This window comes from Eschscholzia californica, unplaced genomic scaffold, assembly GCF_041429995.1.
Source record: "Eschscholzia californica isolate CP2 unplaced genomic scaffold, dmEscCali1.0.p SCAF_1, whole genome shotgun sequence".
In the NCBI taxonomy this organism is placed as follows: Eukaryota; Viridiplantae; Streptophyta; class Magnoliopsida; order Ranunculales; family Papaveraceae; genus Eschscholzia; species Eschscholzia californica.
The window spans coordinates 49,583,016-49,607,408 of NW_028238198.1; the positions used below are offsets into that span (position 1 = coordinate 49,583,016).

At 36.5% G+C, this 24,393-nt stretch overlaps 2 protein-coding genes across 2 annotated transcripts; one reads left to right on the forward strand and one right to left on the reverse strand.

Annotated features, from left to right (window-relative positions):
• The first annotated feature begins 7,272 nt into the window (after positions 1-7,272).
• LOC147567362 (phytyl ester synthase 1, chloroplastic-like) lies at positions 7,273-19,001 on the forward strand. Its single transcript, XM_086653995.1, has 15 exons — positions 7,273-7,894; positions 10,050-10,101; positions 10,248-10,303; positions 11,298-11,456; positions 11,937-12,041; positions 12,366-12,475; positions 12,623-12,744; positions 13,790-13,898; positions 14,706-14,836; positions 15,346-15,715; positions 16,324-16,437; positions 16,602-16,690; positions 17,295-17,404; positions 17,531-17,741; positions 17,818-19,001. Exons 1-14 carry the CDS (start codon positions 7,495-7,497, stop codon positions 17,719-17,721), a joined length of 2,118 nt encoding a protein of 705 aa, XP_086510121.1. The 5' UTR covers positions 7,273-7,494; the 3' UTR covers positions 17,722-17,741; positions 17,818-19,001.
• Positions 19,002-19,912: 911 nt separating this feature from the next.
• Positions 19,913-23,289, reverse strand: LOC147567363 (putative inactive shikimate kinase like 1, chloroplastic). Its single transcript, XM_086653998.1, has 10 exons — positions 22,607-23,289; positions 21,747-21,787; positions 21,580-21,634; positions 21,424-21,496; positions 21,220-21,307; positions 20,818-20,900; positions 20,630-20,735; positions 20,394-20,472; positions 20,238-20,302; positions 19,913-20,148 (listed from the first exon to the last, which is right to left on the reverse strand). The coding sequence occupies exons 1-10, from the start codon at positions 22,851-22,853 to the stop codon at positions 20,080-20,082; spliced, it is 906 nt and encodes a 301-aa protein (XP_086510124.1). The 5' UTR covers positions 22,854-23,289; the 3' UTR covers positions 19,913-20,079.
• Positions 23,290-24,393: the final 1,104 nt, after the last annotated feature.

Below are 24,393 nucleotides of genomic sequence, written 5' to 3' on the forward strand. Positions count from 1 at the left end.
GTTGACCCAAAATCAAATTGAAACCGTATTTTCTTTTTGGTCCCTTAGCTTGTGAACACCTTCCTTTTTTGTCCCATGTTTTCCGTAAGTATAAATTTGGCTTCCTTTTGTTAACTCTATCAGTTAACTTTTAGTGGTTAATCTTTTTGTTGTCATAGTTACTCTTTTTATAAAAATGATTTCTCTAACCTCCATTTCTTTTTTATTTAAAATATGGGTTAATTGCAAAAAAAAATCAACTTTATTAGACTACCTTAGGAGTCACAATGAAATTAATTCGAACAAATTTAAAAACATTAAGCCACCTCATCTCCTACACTTCACCACATTTCACCTCCCTCTCTCTCTCCAAGTCACACTTTTTTCTCCTGCGGAAGGTCAACGACTAAATTTTCTAGTCGTCGACCTTCAACCATAAAAAAAAAAGTTCCACTTTATAAACACTCCGGTGAAGGGGTTCCCTTTGCCAGAGGTTTACTTCACCAGATCCGACATGTTCATGGTTATTAGGTCTACCATAGTGTCTTGCTCCTCTCCCAGCTCTAGTTCTCTGCATTTAGCATCTCCTCCATTGAACTTTTTTTTGCTGAAACACTGACCCATTTTGCTATAGAATCAAAGTCAACCCGAACTTATTGTCTGAAAATAGTAAAATCCCAGATCAAGAATTTCGATATTAAAAATAATAAGATCGTTGGGACGAAGTAACGAAAACATAGGTCAAGGGTTCGAGGCACACTGACACTTCAAAACAAAAGTAAGAAAAATCGAGTTCGGATTTTCACTATTGAGGATATTTCAAAGAAATAAACAGATGTAGATTTGGAAAGTAGATCGAGCTGAAGATCAAGGAGAATGCAGATCAAAACTTGGTCTGCTAATTCAAAACATTGGACTTGTCAGAAACTCAAATAAGATCAGAAGTAATTAGATAAAGGGAAATTTGGCCAAAACTCCCTAAAAAATTTGAGTTTTGGTTAAAAAGGATTTATCAACTTCTTATAAGCTTAAGCTCCCTATGGCATTTTTGTAAATAATCTAATATAGAGAAGACGAAACTGACCTTATTGCAAACCAGATTGCAAACCAGTTTGCAAACGAGAGTGCAAACTAGTTTGCAAACACGTTTGCAAATGAGAGTGCAAACGAGAGTGCAAACAAAATTGCAAATCAGTTTGCAAGACAAATCAAATTGCAAAGTAGTGCAAACTAGTTTGCAAAGCTCTGCAAACCAGATTGCAAAGTGTGTGCAAAGTCATTGCAAGGCAAACCAGATTGCAAAGCAATGCAAACGGGATTGCAAAGCTCTGCAAACCAGTTTGCAAAGCTCTGTAAACCAGATTGCAAAGCACTGCAAACCAGTTTGCAAAGCTTCGCAAGCTAAGATTCCAAGGGCAATTTCGGCATTAGAAATGAAAGTGTTTTTAGAATTGTCCTTCAAGCCTATTTCCAAACTATATAGGGGCCTAAAAGGACAAAAAGATAACTTGTCTTTTTGACAAAAAAAAAACATGAAATTGGGCCTTCGACCCAATTTCCTGTTAGAGGATAAATAATTGAAGATTCAATATTAGGGTGTTATTAGTTTAGAAAGGGACTAAAAGGTATTTGTTATAGGGACAACTGGTTGGCTTACAAGGGTACCAACTCTATAAGGACAACAAGTATTTTGGTAAGTAGTGTTTAGAGAGAGAAATAATTTCGTTTTTGGGTTGAAGGTCGTGAAGTGGAGAGAGAGAGTAACCTTCTGCTAGTAAAGAAATTGTGAGGTGGAGAGAGAGGCTTAATGGATGAGGTGAATGGATGAGAAATAAGGAGATGAGGAGGCTTAATGTTTCTCATTTATTTTTTTTGAATTAATTCCATTATGGCCTCCAAGTTAGTTATAAAAAAAAAAGTAGAATTTTGTTTACGAATTAACGTTGTTGATGTCAAAATTTGTCAACCTTGGTATCAGTCAGAAAAAAGTGTCTCGATGCAAGATCTCGTTTGAATGAGTGGTCTTGCTTCTTTAATTCTCACTTCGGCTAAAACGTGGGGGAAAACCTACAAAGAGTTCGGAAACCTCTCTAACGCTCAAGACAGTCAGATTGCCCTTTATAATTAAAAATTAAGTATTGGTTGAACCTTGGGGGAATGTATTCAACAAACCTTTTCGAGGTGATTTGGTGTCTTTTATAGGTTTCTTTGGACCAACTGTTGATAGACGGGATCGAGTCAGTTGAGATCCATCCTTCGGGATTTAGACTACTCTTCGGTAGCTAAGAGATTTAGGGTTTCCGATTTGAGTTTATCTCGTATCTTGGATATATAGAAGTTCCTATGTTTAAGGATCCTTGCTAGATATTTTTCCGAGGTGAGAGATTCTCCAGGAAATATTTTCTCATTCGAGACTCTTGAAACCCAAGTTAGATCTTGGCCGACTGGGATCTTTGGGAATATTCGGGATTAAGTCGGTAAACGTGTGGCGCGCTTCTGCCTTCACATGTTCAGGACTTAAGGCAACGACCTTGCTTATGTGGACTCCATGCTCTTCTCGCGAATCCCAGGGAAAACCTAGTTGTATTTGAGGCAAGGTAAGTCTAAAATGATCTTGCCGACCTCTTGATTCTGGCTTAGGTGACAAACCTCTTTGGGCTCAGCGGTACTATTCTCTTGAGACGGGCTGACCTGTTAGGCTTTTGGTCTTTTCTCGACTTATTCATCATTTTGTGTATCATCAAACTCATATTTAAAATAGAGAGAGAAAGGAAGTTAGAAAAGTCCTTTCAATAAGAAGGGTAATTATGGCAACAAAAAGGTTAACCACTAAAGTTAACTGATAGAGTTAACAAAAGGGGACCAAATTTAAATTTGCGAAAAATAGAGGGCCAAAAAAAAAAAGTTGGTCACAAACTAGGACCCAAAAAAGAAATAACTCATATTCTTAAAATCTAATTCGAGCAACCTCGAGTAAGATTTTGAATCAAACTTTGAGAAAAAAAGAAAAACTGCCTAAGCAAAAACACACGACTCGGGAAATATTTTTTAGTTTTTCTCGTTCATCGGTTAGCAATACTATCACTATTAAAAAAAAGTGACATTGACGAAAAAGACCAAAATCCTGAAAGTCAATAAGTTTGGGATCCCCTACCAAATTGGAAGGAGGCGCGTGCCCTTGTTATCATCACTGTCTTAGGTGATCAAGGTGGAGATGTCATTAGAAACTGCTTTTTCATATGAAGTTTCATATTCCTAAACAAAAAGACACTGAGAATAACAGAAAAAAGTTGAAACGGGTCAACAAGTAAAATTTGTGATTAATACAGGAGAAATCTTACTAATCAAAGCTGAGCAGAATATAGATTAAAGAAGTTGTTTGAAGGGTTATTGGAAGAGATGAAACTAGGACAAAAGACATTGGTAAGAACACACTCTTCGTCATGAACCAATGCTTACGAGTATCACTGATTATTTGTCAACACTCGGTTGCCCAAGTAATCAATAGTGTTGACATAAACTCCAAAACCCTAAGATCCCATGTTTGATTCTCAAACAAAGTGAAACCCATGGTTATCGAATTTGAATTATTAAAAGGTATAAATAATAAGTTTGTTGGGATTTAGGTGAAGGAGATGTTCTTCAACCAAAGATACAATGCGAGCAATTTGTCGGATAGGACAATTGTTGAAGAACTATCATAGTTGATATCTAGCTAGAAACCAAATATGATAGTCGAATCACGGGGTGATTCGCTGCTAACTTCATCTGGATCCTACATCGGGTTACACCAAAGAGTGTTGATCTGATCGGAAGATATGACTAGACGGATGTGACATATATGCACGAATTGGATCCGGAAATATGTCCAAAAGGCCAAGCAAAAGGGCTAAGACAAAAATAGTACGAAGGCCGGAACTAAAGAGTTTTGGGTCGGGCACTTAAGGCCCATAAGTGGGCCGACCAAGGTATGGTCGGCCACACTAAAGGAAGCCAGCCAGACTTGGCCCATTAGGGCATAAGGTGGTCGACCATAACAGACATAATAGATGTTTCTATTCCGTGAAACCCCAAATATGTTTATATTTTTGACTTTTAGGAAACCTAATTAGGGTTCGACTCTAACTTTACGGATTCTATATAAAGACCTTATTAGAACAAAATTAGGTGTGGAAAATTCTCAGAGAGATTTCTCACTCTACAACATCAAGTAGAGAAAGAAGAGAATAATTTCCAACTATCTATCAAGTCTAAAGAAGAAGGCGTTCTTCGTCTCACCACCATTGAAGTTCTAGCTAAACTTGAAGGTTGGAGATCAAGTTGATTACTCGGTGTCTCCAGTAGAGGAGCTATGATTGGAGCTCTTGGTATATTCAACCGTTTAAGTCTGTGGGAATAGCGATAAAGGTAACAATCTTTATATTAACTTAGTTCATATTAAGCTTATGTATGAGATCCTGGCAGTACCGGCCCTGACTTTTGGGGGGCCCTAGGCGAACGTATCGACGGGGCCCCTACACTTTAAGTCGAAAAAATATAAAAGCTAAAATATAATTACAAGTCGTGGGAGTCGAACCCCTGACCTTAGGTTAACTGATAAACTACTCTACCAACTCTACTACCCAAACAATTATAATGCACATGTGCATAAAATAACAGACATAATAATATTATCTATATATATATATAATGTTACTTAAATAGGGGGCCCTCTAATTTTGGGGGCCCTAGGCGGCCGCCTGGGTCCAGGACCGGCCCTGGATCCTGGGGATACTAGCCTTCGACATTAGATGTCTGAGCCTCTTAGAACACATGGAGACACCATAACCCTACATTACGAGTATCACTGATTATTTGTCAACACTTAGTTTCCAAGTGGTCAATCGTGTTAACATAAACTCCAAAATCCTGGAGATCCCAGGTTCGATTCTCAGAGGAGGTGGATTCCATTATTATTGATTTTGAGTTATTAAAAAGATATAAATAATAAGTTTGTTGGGCTTTAGGCTCTTGTTGGGCTTTAGGCCCCTTTGATTAGTGGTTTAACACAAGAGGTTATCGTGCTTATAACATCTTGATGATGTATCAATGTCATGTAGTGACTAACGTAGATCGTAGTCCATTTTCACAAAAAATCATCAAAATACCCTTAATTAAAACAAAATTCGTCACAGTTTAAAATCAACATTTTTGGAAAAACAATGCTTTTGGAATCCACAATGCATTAAAATTTTCCCCATGGATCTTTTAGGAAAACTGATAATAAATAAAAATAACAAGGAAGATTTTTTGTAGTACCTTCTTGAAGGGATTGGTTCCTTGAATGGTTGTCTCCTATCTCCCTGTACTTGTGCTTCCTCCCAGAACAACTTAGAACAATATCCACAAGGATTTTCTATTAGTTGCGTCAGATGGCTCTACATCCAATGAGGAACGCATCTTTGAGACTCATATAGTCATTCTGAAGCGCTCGACGATCTTACAAAATATTTAGTTCTCTGTTCTGACGAATATATTGAGTTTTTCTTTTGTGAATATATAATTTTTATATGTTTTTCTTTTGGAATAAAATTCTTGAGTTTTGTTTTAGTTTTTTGAATTTAGGTTTGCAAGAGGTTACAGTGAGTCTGCATTGGTTTACAATGAGTTGTATGGGACTACAATCGTTACACAGTGGGTTGCACAGGGTTCTAATGGGTTTGCACTGAGGTACATTGGGGGGTAATATGGTCAATTTTGGGTTGTAGTGGTGATGCATTGAAGTTGAGAAACATTTTAGAAAATTGTTGGGGCCAAACTTCAGCATATTTGGGTTTACTGTTCTAACAAATAACCCAAAAATTGGATCTTCCGCCTAATTGCCTCAGGTTTAAAATCAAAAGATTTAACAACTTACATGCCAACTCATAAGTTTTTATGTACTCACTCCATATCATTTTCTTTTACCTTTTAAAAAATTTATATCCGAAAGGAGAACGGTTGGCAACGAAAAATATTTTCGTTAACACAAATCAAATAAAATGAGGCGAAAATAGGTGCCTCTAAAGGCACCTTATCTTTTTACTCTAAGCCCGTCTCTCTTAGTACTCTCAGCGGATTTTAGCCTGAGCATCCTGGGGCCCACGGATTGGGGCACCCACGGATTGGGGCAGCTCGGGACTCTCCGACTGCGCCTAATGCGTGGGACACGGAGAGAGGAGGCCCAAGAGTAAAATGAAGATACCCCTATCACCAAAAGTATGTCAAGTTTGTGAATAGAGGCTTGTTGTTTTTCTTGTCCAATCGAGGTGTCATTGTAAACCTCTAGGGCTCTACCTAACACCATCGTATACTGCACATTAATACATATTAAGGAAAGGAATCGTCAACTTTCTAACTTTCCTTTATTGTCTGGTTTATATCCATGTTAAAGAGTTATCACACTTTACATACCACCTATTCTCTCTGGAACAACACCTCACAACAAGGGAATCTTTCAAACCAATGTCAAATCATAAATCACTTTCTCTAAATTCTCTACTGACCTTCTCCTACTTTAGGCAAAAATATTTTGAGTGATTTTATTATTGACCCCGGCATTTTTTTTTTCAATTATTACGACTACGCTATTATTTATTTACAAAGAGTTGATAGTTGATACTATTCTTTGCCCTAATTCTAGTTATATTGTGATCGAGAAGTGTTGTCGGACTAAATTTGAGAGAAGAAGTGTTTAGCCCCGTAAATAGGCTGGTATAACACCATTTGAATATTTTCTTCAAACAACTTAATAATAACGGGCAAAAAGACAACTAGGAAGTGTGTTAATAAGGTCAAAGTGGTCTAGTATTGGTACAGTGGTTGGACACCCTTCTTAGGTCTATGAGGTCGTGAGATCGAATTTCGGTGAAAGCAGTTGCCATTAGAATTTATGTCATGTAATTTAGGTTGTAAATAATGTAATGAACTTGTCGGACTTTAGACCTCTTTCATATTGTTGGATTTTAAGCCGCTTTCATTCATGGTTTAAATTAAGCCGTTATCGAATTTATTACATCTTCATGATGTATCAATGTATTGTAACGACTAACGTAGATCGTAGTCGAATTCTCCGAAAAAAAAAAATTAGAGAGATGCTAGAATCACAAAAGATTTTGACAAAAAAAAGTTCCCAGCTGATGTGGCGGTTGTGATTTTCATCTCTCAACGGCCTAGATTTGGTCAAAGTTTGAAACCGCACCCGCCACATCAGCTGAGAACCTTTTTTTTGTCAAAATCTTTTGTAACTTTATCATTTCCCAAAAAATTAAGCCCGAAGTGTACTAATAAGGCGAACTTGGATAAAATTAGAAAGAAGTTAATAGGTGAAAATATAAACAATTTTTTCCCAAGAAACATGAGTAAGTGAAACAATCATTGTACCACTAGTCCAAGTTATAAATTCAATGTCTCATTGTGTTTTAAGGGAATCCATAAATCTCTTACATTATAAAATTTTGAGAGAACAAAAAAAGTGAGTTGTTAGAGAGGTTTTTGATGGCTAGCATGGTAGGAACTGTTAGCACACTCAATTTCTTACCAGTTTCTCATTTAAAGAAATCATCATCATCATCATCAGATGCAGGAGGAGGAATCAAACCTAAAAAGATCTCAAATCTTCATCAAAGATCATGTATAGAAGAAATGAAGTCTACTAATAAGGGGAAACTAATGAAGAAAGAGAATGTGATAAATGGTAAAGAAGCTTATGAATTGAAAACTAAATCTGATCATAATGGTGGTGATCAGATGCACAGTTCGAGATGGAATATGAAGGATTACGTAGAACAAACCAAGGATTTGATTGTGAATCCGGACGGAGGACCTCCTAGGTGGATTTCTCCTTTGGATTGTGGAGTTCGTTGGAGTGATTCTCCTTTACTCCTCTATTTGCCGGGTATGTACGTATTATCCGAACAATAGTTATGCCCTTCCCGGGCACTATCGCAACCGAATTCTGGTCAAGACATTTGTGCGGAAAGGATTTAAAGATAAACTCTAAATCTTGTCCGAACACATACTTTTATTAGGCTGGGATTTGGCTAGGCTAGTGCTAAGGGAAAGAGACATTTTCTTTATTTGAAAATGCTATACTACAGACACTTCTCACATGATCACAAGTTAAGTGGTCTGAGTTACCGAGTCCTCTCTCGAGTTTGATAAGAACTAGCATGCCTCAGTCATTCAGATGTAACTACGTGAGATGTGAGTCTCGCGTCGAGGATTACATTAAAATCAATTTGTTTCTAACATCAGTGGATCGCTAACGAGTATGACCCGAATAACTACTTGAGTTAGTCGTCAACTATAATGAGATGTGACTCAAGAGTTAGGTAGAATTAATCGACCATACCTATGCATGGTCCCACATTTTGTACGTGAAAAGTATGAATGAGCCTTTTATGAAATATGTTTTTCTTGTTCGTTTTACCTTTTACTTTACTATCTATAAAAATTTATGTTGTGTTTGGTAACACGAAAATACATTTGAATTACGTTTTATTTCAACCAAATGTGATTTTATAGAAAAACAAAAAAAATTCGATGCATGTCCAATTTCAAGTTTTTTTAGTTGGAAAAACACATTATGTTTTATTTGGTTAAAAATTCATATATTTGTAGTTTGATAGGTTAAAATCCAGTGTTCCTATTTTGTTCAAATGTATATATTTTTGTTTGGCTAATGCTACTTGGGGCGAAAGTTTATAGCGAACATGTAGCGACCCAATAAAGATGAGACGCGTGGCTACTCTTCAAATTTCGAGAATATCGGAGTACGGTCCATGAAATCGAAGAGTTTCTAGATAAGTCCTTTTGCTTAAATCCGATCTGTAACGTTGAATACCAAATCTGAGTAAAAAGTGACTTCCCCATTTCTTCCCTCTCGACACAACTGATGAGCGCTCTCTCTCTCTCTCTCTAAAGCAGTCGAAACACCAAGAACAACCGAGTTGGTCATTGTTATAATAACAAATTAACAATACAAAAAGTGTTGGTGATAGTTATAATGACAATACAAATTCTGAAATGGTTTCTAATAATCTTCATCATTTCCAATTTCCTTTTGATCCTTTCTTTTCTCTTGAAAATTCTGAATCATCACTTAATTCTGAGATGTTCTCCAACAAACTTCAATTCTTGATCCAAGCTAACAATTTAACAATGATCAATTATCTCAGATCTATCTGATTCCCCCTTCAAGTTATGAAATTCAATTTCAATAATTACCTAATCCTGGTTTTTATGAAGAAAGTACAAATTTCTCAACTATGACTTCATCTGGATTGAAATTAGGAAATGGGTATGCTTGTTTGATTCTCTTTACTTCTCTCGTTCGTGAAGATTCCACCTTTGATAATTATGAGAAATGATACAGATTTTCTCTTCCAATCCAAATAAATTCTCTTCCTGAAGTTTCAAATTGTCAAAATCAATTGGAGTTCTCCTGAAATTTATGAACCCAATGAAAAAATGAGAAGGGTTTCAAGCACTTGTGACATACAAGTTAATATTTTTTTTTCTATCTCCAACTTTTTAACTCTGTTGCGTTTGAAATTGTAATGAGAATTTGAACTCATGTTTTTAGTTTCTCTATCTAGAAATTTGAAGGAACAAAACCAAACCAAACCATGGGTTTTCATCACCGAGTTCTGTAGGTGTAGAGAAATCAGTTTTAATATTAATGAAGGAAGTAAGCGAGAGAACGAAAAGAGAGGGTTTTTGCAACTCGATTGTTCTTGGTGGTTCGGTCATTTTAGAGAGAGAGAGAGAGAACACTCATCAGATGTATCGAGAGGGAAGAGATAGCGGAGTCACTTTTTACTCTCTTTTCGTTTATGATCTGGACCGTTGATAGGTTCAACGGTAGAGATCTGATCTGAGCAGAGGACTTATCTATAAAGTCTCTGGTTTCGTGGACCGAACTCCGATATTCAAGGAATTTGAAAAGTAGCCATGTGAAAGCCACGCGTCTCCTTTTTTATTGGGTCGCTATGTATTTTGAATTTCTAAATTTCAATCTGCTTCTTTTTTTCTTTCTTATAATTTTGAAGGTCTAGATGGGGTTGGACTTGGACTCATTTCGCAACACCAGAGATTGGGGAAGTAAGTATTTTATTGGGGTAAACCTAAAAATTCTAATGTTTGAATTCAAATTAAGTTTTTTTCTGAAATTATACTAACTAATTCAGGGAACTTAATCTTCATTGAAAGATGAAGCTAACCAGGAATTTTCTGTTTTGTGCACGCAGGGTGTTTGATATTTGGTGTCTTCATATCCCAGTTAAGGATCGTACTCCATTCAAGGGTAAAAAATTTATTCCATTTTCTCTAATTTGTTTCTTAGTAAGTGTCAATACTCAATAGTGGTGCTTATCGGTCCGGTCGGCCCGTTTAGAGAGGCCAGGCCTTGACTTGGTCTCGATGTGAGTCTGGCGGGCTAATCTGGCCTAGACCGGTAAAAAGCCCGTGTTGGACAAAGCCCATGGGCTTTCGAGAAGGTCTGGTGCCAAATTTTATATCTCATGCAATGCAATAACAGTGGCGTGACTGAGAATTTGGGGTCCAGTGCCAAATTTTACTTGGGACCCTTTCTCCTATAACGCAAAGCAATATTTTCTCATACGTTAGCAGCATTGCAAAGTGATCCAAGTTTAACTTGAAGCTAAATGATCATTTCGTTGTATATTCTTTGCTCTGGATATTTACAAGCAAAAGCCGTACTTATTGACCTACATTTCATCCATGAGATAGTTAAATTGACTCACTTTGGAATCATTATTTCAAAAAATAACAAGTAATTGAAACAATAAATATTGAACTTTGAAGCTTATAAACACCAATTCTTAATCATACAAACTAAACTAAATATGATTTATTATCGATAGTTATTATTGCCACTAATAGTCCGGGATAATAATGAGTTGAAAATAAACAAAAAATTAATGAGAAAGAACATTGAACTTGTGACCACATGGTTCTTACGCAAGATGCTTATCAACTAAGTTACATCTTACTTATTGAAACAATTTAGACTGAGAAATTATTAAATTTATTTTGTTATTTAGAGGCCTCGAGATCTTTAAGATAGCCTTGTGATTTGAGGGGGGCCGGTGCGACGACAGCGGTGGCGCCCCCTTAAAAACGCCTCTAGTGGGTAAGTTGATTGAGAGTGAAATTCAAGCATATCTACCTATGTGTCTGTGTTTATATTTGTGTATATATGTGTGTTTGTGCGCGCGCGCGTGCGTGTGATAGTACGTTTATCGATATTTGATTTGTCAATCTTTAAATTTTTGCAGAACTGGTGGAGTTGGTTGAGGTGACAGTAAAGACAGAGAGTTTCCGTTCACCGAACAGACCAATATATCTTGTTGGTGAATCTATAGGAGGATGCCTTGCCCTAGCCGTTGCAGCAAGTAATCCTACTATCGATCTTACATTAATACTGGCCAACACAGGTTAGATTTTTCCTGTTTCGAACATTTTATTGATGATTTGTTTAGCTTAGTGAGTTCTCGTTGTTTACCTTTTGATCCTTTAAATCCATTCTACTCTATGCCTTCGCTCAACATGGTATGGTCTTGTAACGACCCAGACCCCAGGAGTTATCGATATTGTCCCCTCGTTTGTCATCAAGGCCAAGCCTAATGGGTACGAGTTTTGTTCTCCACCAACCCTTCACGAGCCCACCAAAAAGGCGTTGACAAATGACACTTACGGAGCTAGATCTGGTACCTAAAGCCCAGTCTCCACATGCTCCTCCAAGCGATGTGGGATATAATAGTGGGCATGGGTTTTGTTATTGGCGGAGCTCTAAGACTATTCAAGTCTAACTGTTGATCTTCAGTAATTTAAGACCTAAAATAGTTCTCAAATTTGAAATGCATATTTCTTGGTGGTAAATTAACTTCTTCTACTGACTAACTCTTCCTTGGCAGCCACATCATACAGAAAATCACCTCTTCCGTACCTTGTTCCATTCCTAGAAGCCATTCCAGAACAATTCGATACTATCTTTCCATATCTCGTAGTTCCTTTTACAGGTTTGATTCCCTATTGTTTAAATATCTCTGTTTACTGAGAATCTTGAGACAAAATCTGTGTAGGAAAGCACTACTACTTGCAATTTCCAGTGCCATTTGAAATATTATGTAGTCAATTAATCTTTGCTTAATAGTTACATGGGGTTAACTTTTTTTTTTTCTTCTGAATCTCTGTTTCTGGTTAAATTTTATTGTTGGGTACATTCATATTTACGAAACCGTTGATCTAACCAAATACTACAAAAACGGCATTTGTTTTTGCTTTACTTTCAAGAAACGTAAAATTATATCTCAAATGACAAAAGTATTTGTAATGTGAATTAGGTAATCCCTTACGGATGACAAGAACTCTAGGACAAAGAGATCTTCCTTTTCTTTCACAAAATGTTGAAGAACTATTAGAAAATCTCTCTTCACTACTAACCCCTATCTCTGTAAGTGCAAATACAGAATATTATTGTCGTTGAATTTAGTGACTTCCTTTTATACTGCTATCAGAATGTAAACTCTACCAAGGTCACTACCAAAACACGAGACTCCATGTCAAACCTTGAAAATTTGTCACATGGTTCAACTCGCAGGTTTTGGCTGATATTTTACCTAGAGATTCACTTCTGTGGAAGCTAAAACTTCTGGAATCAGCTTCATCATTTGCCAATTCTTGTATTCATGATGTTAAAGCTCAGACTCTGATCCTTGCCAGGTCTTAATTCATCTTAGCTCTGATTCTGTTTATTATAGAAAATTAGATGTATATTGAGCTGTCATTGGTGTCTGTGAACTGTTTTTCTGTCCTTTTATTGGTGTACACTTAGTGCACCCTTGATGAACCTTGAACTCAGCTTCTCTTAATTTGTTCACTTAGTATCGAAATCATATGTTTGTGTATTAAATTTGAGATCCTTCTCATTTGTTTGAAGGCTTAGTATGTGTCCGTGAGTTTAACACTAGTGCATGTTCCACTATGCTAATATATGTTTGTATTTATCTCATTAAGTGGGTACTCTTTTTTAGTAAACTTCATCCCACTTTGGACACTATGACGCGTAGGTGCTCAACTTCGTGCAAATCATACTTGGAAGCTCTCGTTAAATTGAGTTGGTTCACTATGAGATACTGTAGGTTCTTCTCTGGATAATGTAAAAAATTGTGCGTAAAAACTAGAAGACCTAATAATGAAGACTACGAATTATGTATAAGTAAAGCCTTACCCGTTTTGGCATTTCTGAATTCAAAGTTGCTAATACTCGAGAAACTCTGTTTCCTTTTTTAGGAGATAGAGAAGCATAGTTAGCAATTAATGCCAATGACAAAATACAGGTAAAATGGATATACGGTATACCTTATCATTGCTGTAGATGAAGTTTAAATGTAATTACAGTTTCCCATGATATTCCCTCTCAACCCTTAGCGTGTGTTTACGTGCTCAAGTTATACAGGATGTTGCATAAGTTCACTTTACAACAGTCACTTTTGAGAAATTTCAAATACTATTTAGCTTAACATGTTTTTCATTGTATGGTATTACTGTCAGAAGTCATTTGAACTGTGAGTCTTATTTCCTAGATGAGCCACCACTAATATTGTTGGATAAGGTTTTACGTGCAACAGTTACCTTCTATTTCCATTATACCACCTAGATTTGGGTGTGCTCAATCGTTCATTTTCGATCAGCACTCGTAGAGCTGTTATTATATCATGATTGGGGGTTCAGATAATGAAGCTAAAATTACTTTCAATCTTTTCAGTGGAAAGGATCAGTTGCTACCAAGTCTAGAGGAAGCTGAAAGACTTTACAAGACGCTACCTACTTGCCAAATTCGGAAGTTCCACGATAGCGGTCACTCCCTTTTTATGGTAGGAAGGCGCAAGTTCCTTCTCTTGGGATATTAGTAGTAGTATTAAACCTTTAAGGTTTCTATAAAATTTACCAGCATATGCATGATCCCAGTTTCCTTTCTGCTGCAGTATTAGCTAGTTATTCATGCAAAATGGACTACCAATTACATGTAAATATTTTATCCCCCTGTGTATGTAAATATTGTATCTCTCCAAAAGAGAAGATACATAGAGACGTAATGTGAGTGATGAGTATTTTACTTGCTCATATGGACCTCTTATCAAGAAAGAAACTGGTGACACGTTATGTTTAGAATTGAGGATTGCAACAAGTTGCTCATCCGAAAACGAGATGGAGTTAGTCTTTGACTCCAGTGTCATGTTCTTGCTATAGGTTGTGTTTTCCTGTATCTTATAAATGTGAACACATATATAATCATAACCCACGTGAACAAGATTAAGGACTAATATTTCATAATACGAGGCTGCCATTGTAGTCTTAAAACTTGTTGTATATTCACCATTACTTTGTAATTTCATGTGCCTTTGAAAACTCATTAATTGTGGCACTCTTTCGTATCAAATCATCTTTACGTTTCAATATGAGATGTTAGGTTTAAATATAGACTGCATATAATTATTTCTTATGTTGGATTTCTTAATATCTATACGAGTTTCCTGTACTGTTTATACGATCCATGACAAGTAACAGATGCATAGTTTCAAAATTGTACTCTATAAGACTGCTCCAAGAAATTACTTCAGAGTAAAATTAGCTTTCTACTCATGTTTATGTCGGTTGATAGTTCTGTTGACAATAACCAGGAAGATGGCTTTGATTTGGTAACTGTAATTAAGGGTGCTGCTTTGTATCGGCGTAAAAGGAATTTTGACTACGTATCAGATTTTATTATTCCAACTCCTTCTGAGATGGAACTGGAGTACGCACGATTCAGGTACCACTACGAAGTTCTAATAAGTGCAATATTCTTATTCTTAACAATCTTAGTCAGAATGAACAGAGTGTGTTTGATAACCTTCATTTACATGGAAATAGGCAGTTTTTAAACAATGAAGCTACTCTCTATTGTTTGACTATAATCTTATTTACATGTAAGCTTATGCCTGTGTTAAAACTGTGATAAAAAGTGTGGTTTTAATACATTTCCGTGGAATGTACTTCTCTACTTCCGCAAAAGAGGAGTCACTTCCTAGGAACTGGTGGAAATGAACAGAATTTCACGAAACACATTTCCTTTCTATCAAACAAAACCTTGAGCAATCTCTACGTCAACCCACAATTGTATTAATTCAATAAGGAGTATTAAAAACAAAATCCCGCCTATTTGTTGCTTGAGCATATATAAGTATGATATATGACCCATATTCTTGGATTTCCTCATTCTGTGACATTTAGCTATTTCCCCTTCAATTTTAATATCAACACTGCTGTATTGATTTCTAGGTGGCTTGATGTAGCAGTTGATCCCGTTCTGTTTTCAACTTTAGAGAATGGAGATATGGTGAGAGGCCTTGCAGGAATTCCTCACGAGGGACCAGTTGTGCTTGTTGGATATCACATGTTATTCGGGTTAGATCTGTTTCCAACTATGTCCAATTTCCTTATGAAGGAAAATATCTTCCTGAAAGGTTTAGCACATCCGGTGTTGTTTCAAAAGGAATTCGAATGCCATCTACCAGATCCATCATTATTCGATTCATTTAGAATTTTGGGTGGAGTTCCAGTATCAGCAAGCAACTTCTTCAAACTTCTTGCCACAAAATCTCATGTTCTATTATACCCAGGAGGTATTCGTGAGGCACTTCATCGAAAGGTTAGTAGTTGATCTAAATTACTTCGTTCATTCTTGTTTTCCCATTTTGCGTTTAAGCGAAAACCTTTAGTTAAGAACTTGGGCTGAGATTGGATTAAACTTGACCTGTAATCTATATTGGAGTAATTGAATTAGTTGCTATCGAGCTGATAATGGTAAGCTTATGTCAAATTTCATCTAGTCATTATGTTTAAGTGTTATCAGATATTGTATACCCAGTCTAGAAAAAGTGTCTTGATATGGGTCAATGTTGCGATCTGTAAAACCTTTTTGGACAACCAAAAATTTCACCTGACCCATGTACGTTATGTTGCCTTAGTTTTGTAAGGGCGGTAATCAATGTCTGGGGCAGTATCTTGTTCTTTCCGTTTTAAGGAAAGAGACGAAGCTTGAGAGTTTCAGGGTCATTGAAGAGAAGCACTTGAAAAGTCTCCTTAACACAGTTCTTCATACATAGTGATCATATTGTCGTTTTCCGCCGTGGACTAGGTCTTTATGACTGAACCATGTAATCTGGTGTGTTCTTTATGTGATCTATTATATTTATCATCTCATCTCTGTTTTTTTTTGTGATTCGATTCTAACACTTGAGTGTTATAACATTATAGGGAGAGGAAAACAAGTTATTTTGGCCATCAGAGTCAGAGTTTGTCAGAGTAGCTGCTCGATTTGGGGCTAAAATTGTTCCTTTTGGAGTTGTTGGATCAGATGACCTTCTGGATGTAAGTAGTAACTATAAAAAGCCCGGGTTTCTCACCCCGCTTTCCCTTCTTCATGTTTTAAGCACATATATATTCCTGAAGATACTCATAATCTAGTGAATGCAAACACAAATTGTGCCTCTTATCTTCAAGTTAATAACAACTAGGCTGATATTTTTTCTCAGGTAGTTCTTGATTATGACGATTTCATGAGGATTCCATTCTTCAACGCTTTCATAAAAGAATTAAACGATTCAGTTTTTACAAGGCTGAGGTAAAAAAGAAATTCTAGAACTAATTTGGGAACAACTAGAAAACTTTCTTTGTTACCCTAGTGTTTCATTACAACTGACCGAACTGTATACCCTTTTCACATCTCCTCGCGCCATATTTTTCTCAGTGGGGTTCTTTTTTAGGGTTATTCTGCAAATGGGTCATAGAAACATACAAGGTGATGGGTCATTCCTTTTTTTCCTGTTTTGGTCACAGACTAACTTTGACCACTAAATGTTGTGAAGTATGAAATCAACTACTCGTAAGTTACCGTTACTCTGTTAGTGACCCCAATGAGCAAACCGGTAATTTTTTTGGATTTATAGATGACCGGAACAGGCTGACACTAATAATAGAGATCAGAGAACAAAGCTATTCTTGCAACAGCTCTTGGACCGAAGGCTGGACTTCCGGTTGAAGGTTCTCGCTTCAATTCACTAGCGTCTACCAATCCACATTTTCGAGCCATATGACTTGCCCCGTACTTACCTCAATTCTCATTGTAGTAGTAAAAGAATTTTTTGTTAAAAGTGAAATTTGCCATGAATTTTTAGTAGCTCTTTTTCCACGAATAGTAGTTATTTTCTTCACTTGTATCTTCATAGGACTGATGCTGAAGGAGAGGTCGCAGAACAAGACATGCACGCCCCAGCAGTGTCTTTGAAACTTCCAGGCCGTTTTTATTACATTTTCGGGAAGCCAATCGAAACAGAAGGTAAAGTTACAACAACCCATTTCTCAGTAACATCAGAATCATTAAATTTACGTTTTTGAGACATGTAAGTAGCTATTAACGTTAAACAATCATGGAGATGGTGCCTGAAATTATTTTCATATGAAGGGAGAAAGAAGGAATTGAGAGACAAGGAAAAAGCTAAAGAACTGTATCTACATGTTAAGTCTGAAGTTGAGATGTCCATGAAATATTTGAAGGAGAAGAGAGAGAAAGACCCATACAGGAATCTTTTATCCAGGCTAATGTTTCAAGCTACCCATGGTTTCGACTGCGAAATTCCTACTTTTGAACTTTGATCCCTTATGACTTCCTCGAGGTAAATTTCTCTTTCAACTACTTGAATATTATATTTGGTTCAAGCTTAAAATTAGTTCCTTGTTTTATCTCTTCAGAGTTCAGAGCCACGATCCAAGAAGAAGACTTGGAACTCTAGGAGCTACAGGTTCCACTTCGACAACATTTAATAGAAAAACTTGTACTTGTGGCGGAAGTAGTTTTGCTTTAGAGAGGTAAAAGATTATGAAATTTTTGTGTGAAAAAATAGTTTCTTAGATAAAAAAAAATATTAAAAAATCTAGTTTAGCAGTGAGATACGACCTTGTTTATACGGTATATCTAGTTTTGGTGGTGAAGCAGGGTAGTAGGTACGGTTATGGGAGGTGATGGTGGAGGGAAGAGGTGATTGTGGACTGTAAAGGTGGTAGGCTGGTAGCACTATGGTTGGTTGGGTGGTGGTGGTGGATAAGGACTCCCCCATAAGGGCGGTGCCAGGGCTACCTAGATTGGCCCGTCGGTTGTGTGATTTTGCTCGGAGCAGGCCAGACTTGCGAGGAGCGGCTTGATTGACACCTCTAAACCATTATATAGACATATACATAGGTGGTGGACCTTAGGTTAAGTGGTGCATAATATAATATGGGTCCCAAGTACATGACAAATTTGCATTTATATACAAGAAAATAAGAGAAAGAGGAGAGATTTGAAATTCAGTGGGGTTAAACTTTATGGGGGATTCCTGTAGGAAGAGAAAGAAAATCATTGTTCAAATCGTGGAGTAGTCCCTTTTGACTCCCTCCCCTCCTTTATTATATGATCAATCAAATATTGCAAAGGCCCGATATCTAGAGTTCAGAATGGGACCATAACATAATGTTGGTCTATACGGCCACCATAATATTTGATTAGGGAGGAAGATCGGAATTGGAGATTGATCGAAAAGCAAGGATATGGGCTCGTGTGAGTAGGAAATAAAGAATATCCCTCAACCTGCATAAGATAGAGGAAGGTCTTTTCAATCACATAGTTTGGGCTCGTAGAATATGGAGTAGCAATCTATTGGATTGTATCAAAAGGTCCAATGAATTGGGATTGGTCTTTACTCTTATGGAAGGGTGAAATAGCAATAATTTGATACATAGTAGATTGTCCATCCCATTTTCTACCCGAGCAAACATGTTCGATTCAATATTCTTGTTTTTGATTGATCAATTTTGTAAGATCCCTTTGAATCAACATTATATCAACCTCTTCATCTTTTAATGGTCGTTCCAAAGAAACTTACTTCTATATCGAAAAAGCGTATCTAAAATTTAGAAAAGAAAGGGATTTTGGTCAACGATAAAAGTTGTTTATGCAATATCTCTTTCTACCGGTAATTTACAAAGCTTTTTTGTGCAACAAAGAAGGAATCGAGCCTTGGAATAATCTAAATCAATATGACTCAAGGAACTTCATAATTTGCGATTATTTACCAAGGTCTCTGCAAATTGTAAGACCATGTGTGGGGGTTGACGCATGCCGAGCGTCGGAAGGTCAAGGAAGTTAGAGACCTGATGACAAAGAAGTTGGCAACCGAAAATCCGGTGAATGTCAGCCATAGCTATAAAGGTCATAAGGTAGCGAAATTCCTTCTCAGATATCATCATCAATGTGATCACTAGTCGCAATCCATTATGAAACAAATAGAAGAAATGAAATGCACTTTGGCATTTTAAAAATCAAATTATTGTCGTAGTGCAGTTAAGTAATCACAAAAATAATGTTTTGTTCGAAATAAAATCATGGTTTTCAACACTACAAGTTTGCAGTAGACTGTCTTTTAGATTACAAAAAGTAAAATATGTGCATTGATTTGAAATTTTCATCAACGAAACTTATTGATGGGATCTTACAACAAAAAAAAACTTATTGATGGGTCGCAAATGAACGCAAGAAGTCCATACCTGGTTTATATTATAAGGACATCACAAAGAAACAACCATCACTATGTTACAGTGACTACTTTCAGAACACTGGTTTATATTATAAGGACATTGCGAATAACGACTTTGGACTCTCGACTTGGCGGATACCCAATATAGCTCATTGGAATCATGTTTTCACCTAAGGAGTTCTCTTGGTATATTTATGTTGTATAATTGATATTATCTAATCTCTGTTGGCACTGATAGTTACCAGACTGACAAATTCCCAAATCATGCCTACAAGTACAGAAAACTCGTATTTTTCATTACTGTACCTTGCTTAAAGTGTTTTGATTGTCATAATTTACAGCAACAAGAATATCATCATCGCCTTCATCAAGTGATTTGCAGAGACTCTATCTGAATGGGTAAGTTTTGGGGGCGACGAAAATATCGGAGATATGTTCTAAGCTAAAATGGTCTAGCAGCAGCTTCCATCATCTTTTTCACCCTCGTGAGCTTCTCAAGCTCTTTTAGTACCTGAAATATAAGAATAATCATGAAATTACATCCTCTCTCCCTATATATATAGAGGCTTCTCATCCTGTTTTACCATCGTATAACTATACCTCTAAACCCATGTCTTCTGTAGTCACTTTAGAAACATCCTCATATCCTAATTGATAAGCAACGTCTGCCCGAGAACAAACAAATGAGTGATTAAATATAAAGGATGAGTTTATCAGGAAATAAAATTGCAATTAAAATACCATAAAGTGGATTACTTTGGAGTGAAATCTTTCCATCTGCTGTGCCGTATCCATTTCTCATTTCCTCGTATACTTTAGTTAGCTTAGAAATTACCTGTTGAGTTTCAAGTTCATGGTTATTAGATTACGAACTACACTGGCATGAAGAAGGAACTCATAAAAATTCTGCTTCATTTTCTTTGTTCAAATAAAGATTATACTGAAAGAAAAAGAACACCAAAAAAAAGAGAAGATTTTCGGGAAAAAATGACCTCATCTGAGGTGGAAGGATCTTGCTCCGCTTCTTGTATTATATCAGCAGCTAGCATTTCTAGGGGTACATCGATCCAAATTGAAATCCCATATCTCAATAATGACCTACAAGAATTTCAAAAGCATGTCAAAGTAAAGCAAACAGATTTAGACATTAAAAGAGAGTAAAACACTTAAATGTTCGTACAGATTAGTTGAGCTCTGTACTGCACCATCCCCGGTAGAAACCACCAAGCGACCCATGGATGATAACTGCTTCAATACTTCTGTCTGTCAATGCCATAGAACAGTAACATATTAAACACGTTATAACTAACGCAGCTTTGCGATATCCGACGTCGCTTGGGAGCACGCTCAGAGACTGGGATATAGGTGCAACCTCAAGCTTACTAAGTGTCTAAGCTGTTTGGTTGGGCTCTCAGTGCCTTCGCCAGAAACAAAACCTTGTACCCAATCGGATTGGCCTTAGGTGGCAAAAGCGAGCTAACATCGATAATTTCTGGGTCGTGGGTCGGTACAAGATTTCACACCAATCATAATGAAGTAGGAGATCAATTTATAACACAAGATAAGTTTAATAAAACAGTACCTCGGATTCACGAAAGCCCTTCTCGTCGCTCTCTTTAAAATTCTTGGCAGCCGCCTCACCACCAGCAGCTTGCTCGACCAAGCTATCGCTGCATAACCAAAGAAAACTCGGATTTATTGGGGATAGTTGTTTAATTTATATATATGCGGATATATCTACTAGTTTTTATTAGATTAAATAGAGAAAGAGGATGGAAAAATTTACCAATCAAAGTAGTAATATCTTAATGCATCTGCTAGTGATTTCCCCAAATTGGTTTTGACTGTGCCGTTCATCCCTGATATGCATAAAATTCGAAACAAATTACTCTTTCCATCTCATTGAAAAACCTAAACTGATAAACCATCTGGTAGTACTTACCAACCAAAAATATGGAAGTTCCTTTTAATTCAGGTGAGATCTCCATAGCCTTATGCTGCATTAAGATGATAATACTTCAAAACAGAAATTTAAGGACATTTTGAACCGACTAAATATACCAATGCAAATTGACATAGTTTCAGTTAGGGGAGTAAGGAAATTATCACCTTCATCTCAAAAGAAGGGTCACGATCCATAACCTCTGTTCCTGCACCATAAATCCTAACATTTTAGAACTAAATGAGAATGAGTTTCGAATTCAATGTAAAAAAAACAATGTTTTTCCCCTCAAGGACCTGCTTCAGAATCCCAAAGAGGCGTATGTTAAGTTTGTGGTCATCCAACTCAAAACCAATTGGCAATGAGTGGAGAGGATCAAGACATTATATTCTTGGTTGCTAGATCACCCTTCTCCCTGTAAAGTTTGTGCTCATCCAACTCAAAACCAATTGGCAATGAGTGGAGAGGGCCTATACATTATATTCTTGGTTGCTAGTTACCCCTTCTCCCATGTGGGACTATTCTCACACTCCCATGTGGGGCTACTCTCACAGCGTACACTAAGTTTTTAAGAAGAAAAGAACGATACCACATTTGTACAAAAAGATATAGTCTTTTCACGATGCTACAATACTATAAGGACCAAGTGTTAAACAAACAAGATGTTTAATCTTATGTTGCATAATCTTAATATATGTAAGCCTCGAGGCAAAAATAGATCGATTCGCCTGGAGGCACTCCTCGAGGCATACCTATTTTCCAACATGGAGACTTCTAGTCGACATGTTAAAAGAGCCACATTCCATCACTAACTACCCCATATGCGCCTAAGACTATAAGATTACTACTACCCTCAGGCTAAAGTATAGAGGAAACAGAGTTGAATTTTGGGTTGTTAGTCAAAAGGAAGAATTTCATCGAATAGCTTGACTACAACCTAAACCATCTCCAAAATTCTCAAAGAAACTCATCAGTTTCTTTGATCAATTTCTTAAAAGGGGAGGCAACCCAAGTATAGTGAACTCACCAGAAATCTGAGTATCCATCTGAGTGTTGGAGCAGTAGCAGGTTGTGGTTGTGGTTGTAGATGTTCGAAACAGGGAATTGGTTTGTGGTTTTGTAGAAATAGTGTTTTTTCGAAATCCTTCATGATAGTGGTTGAGGAGATTTTTGGAAGAAGTGGGTAAGCTGGAAATTGGATTATTGAAACGATGGAATGAAGGAGAAGCTGAAAATTGCAAATTGGAATTGATAAGACTTATCTCCATTGCCATATATTACTAAGAAGTAAAACAGTTGCAGAGATGGGATGGTGGTGGGTGGTTTTGTTAGTGTTTTTTTTTTTTTTTTGTTAAGGGGTTTTGTTAGTGTAGTTAAATGTATGAATTCAAGGCTGACCACACGATTCTGAGCATGCTGATTTTTTTTTTTTTTTGATATGGACTGATCGTTAATAAATGGATGAATTGAATAAGTTTTAACCAAAATTTATACACACCCACCATTTTTTACCTACACTCTTATTTGGGTTTTTTTTTTTTTTGTTGAAATCTCTTATTTGGGTTGGTTACAAGTTAAAATTGATCAAGTTGATCAAACAATTATCTTAATTTTGGATCTTAAAAAATATAGTAGTTGTTTTAATTTCGTGGTTAGTTTGAACAACTAATACCGGATGTTCTAGTTATTTTACTTCTAAAATTTTGAAGTTCCAAGCTTTAAAATTGTAGTAGAATTTATAAATCTTTTGAAAATTCCAAGATTTTGATGTTAGGAAAAAGTTCTAAAAACATGCCTATACTTTCTTCATTTCTTGTTTTTCTCTTGGATAATAAAGATTGTGACCGGAAGGGAAATGATAGAGTGCCCAGTAATTTTGCCCATTAAAATGCCAGAGTGCCCAGCAATTTTGCCCATTAAAATGCCCAACTTTCCTTATTTAGAAATAAAAGCGGTCCCCACCGTAGTCAAACTTTGAAAAACCCTTGTCTTTTAGTGATTCCACATCAGCTGGGCAATTTAATGGGCTAAAAACTGGGCACTCTAGCATCTCCCGTGACCGGAATCCATCAGCAAATACATTTCTCTGACCCATGCTTACAATGTCTAAGTTGCGAAGTTTTATAAGACCTCCCCAATTTTGTTAAAAGGTCTCTCCAGTCTCCACGAATCATTTCACTTGGTAAATAATCATTGAGGAGGCTCTCTTAATCATTGACGGGGCCTATAAAATCTCCCTGTCAAGTTTTAGTAAGTGTCGTCCAACAAAAAAAATGTTTTAGTAAGGGTCAAGGCATGACATTTTTCACACATTTTATTTCGTTATTCGTGACTTGAAGTTGGAAGAGCAATTCAACAGAAATTTGATTCTAAACATAAGTAGGGCTAAAACTGAAATCTCATTGTCTGAATTAGTCGAACTTGGAAATTCCATTTTTATTATCTTCACTTCAATTGTCAACATTATCATGCTAGGAATTTACAATTAAATGCAATAGGATAGAAAATGAAAATTTTCTATTTTCACTTTGCTGCTTCAAATAAACTTTTCACTTATTCGATCGGCATTGAGAAAGAACACGAAATAACTTGACCTAAAGATAGATCACAAACAATGGAGTTATAAAGCAAAACAAAAAAGAAAAGGTGAGGTAAAAAGAAACTCTACCAATCACAAACACCAGATACACACAAATGCAATGGACAAAGTAGTAATACTGAACGTAACGATCGATTAATCACAGAGCAGAGCAGAAGCAGCTTCAATTTAGAAGACTTTTCTGCTTTAAAGTTAAGAAAGACGGTAGACTGCGA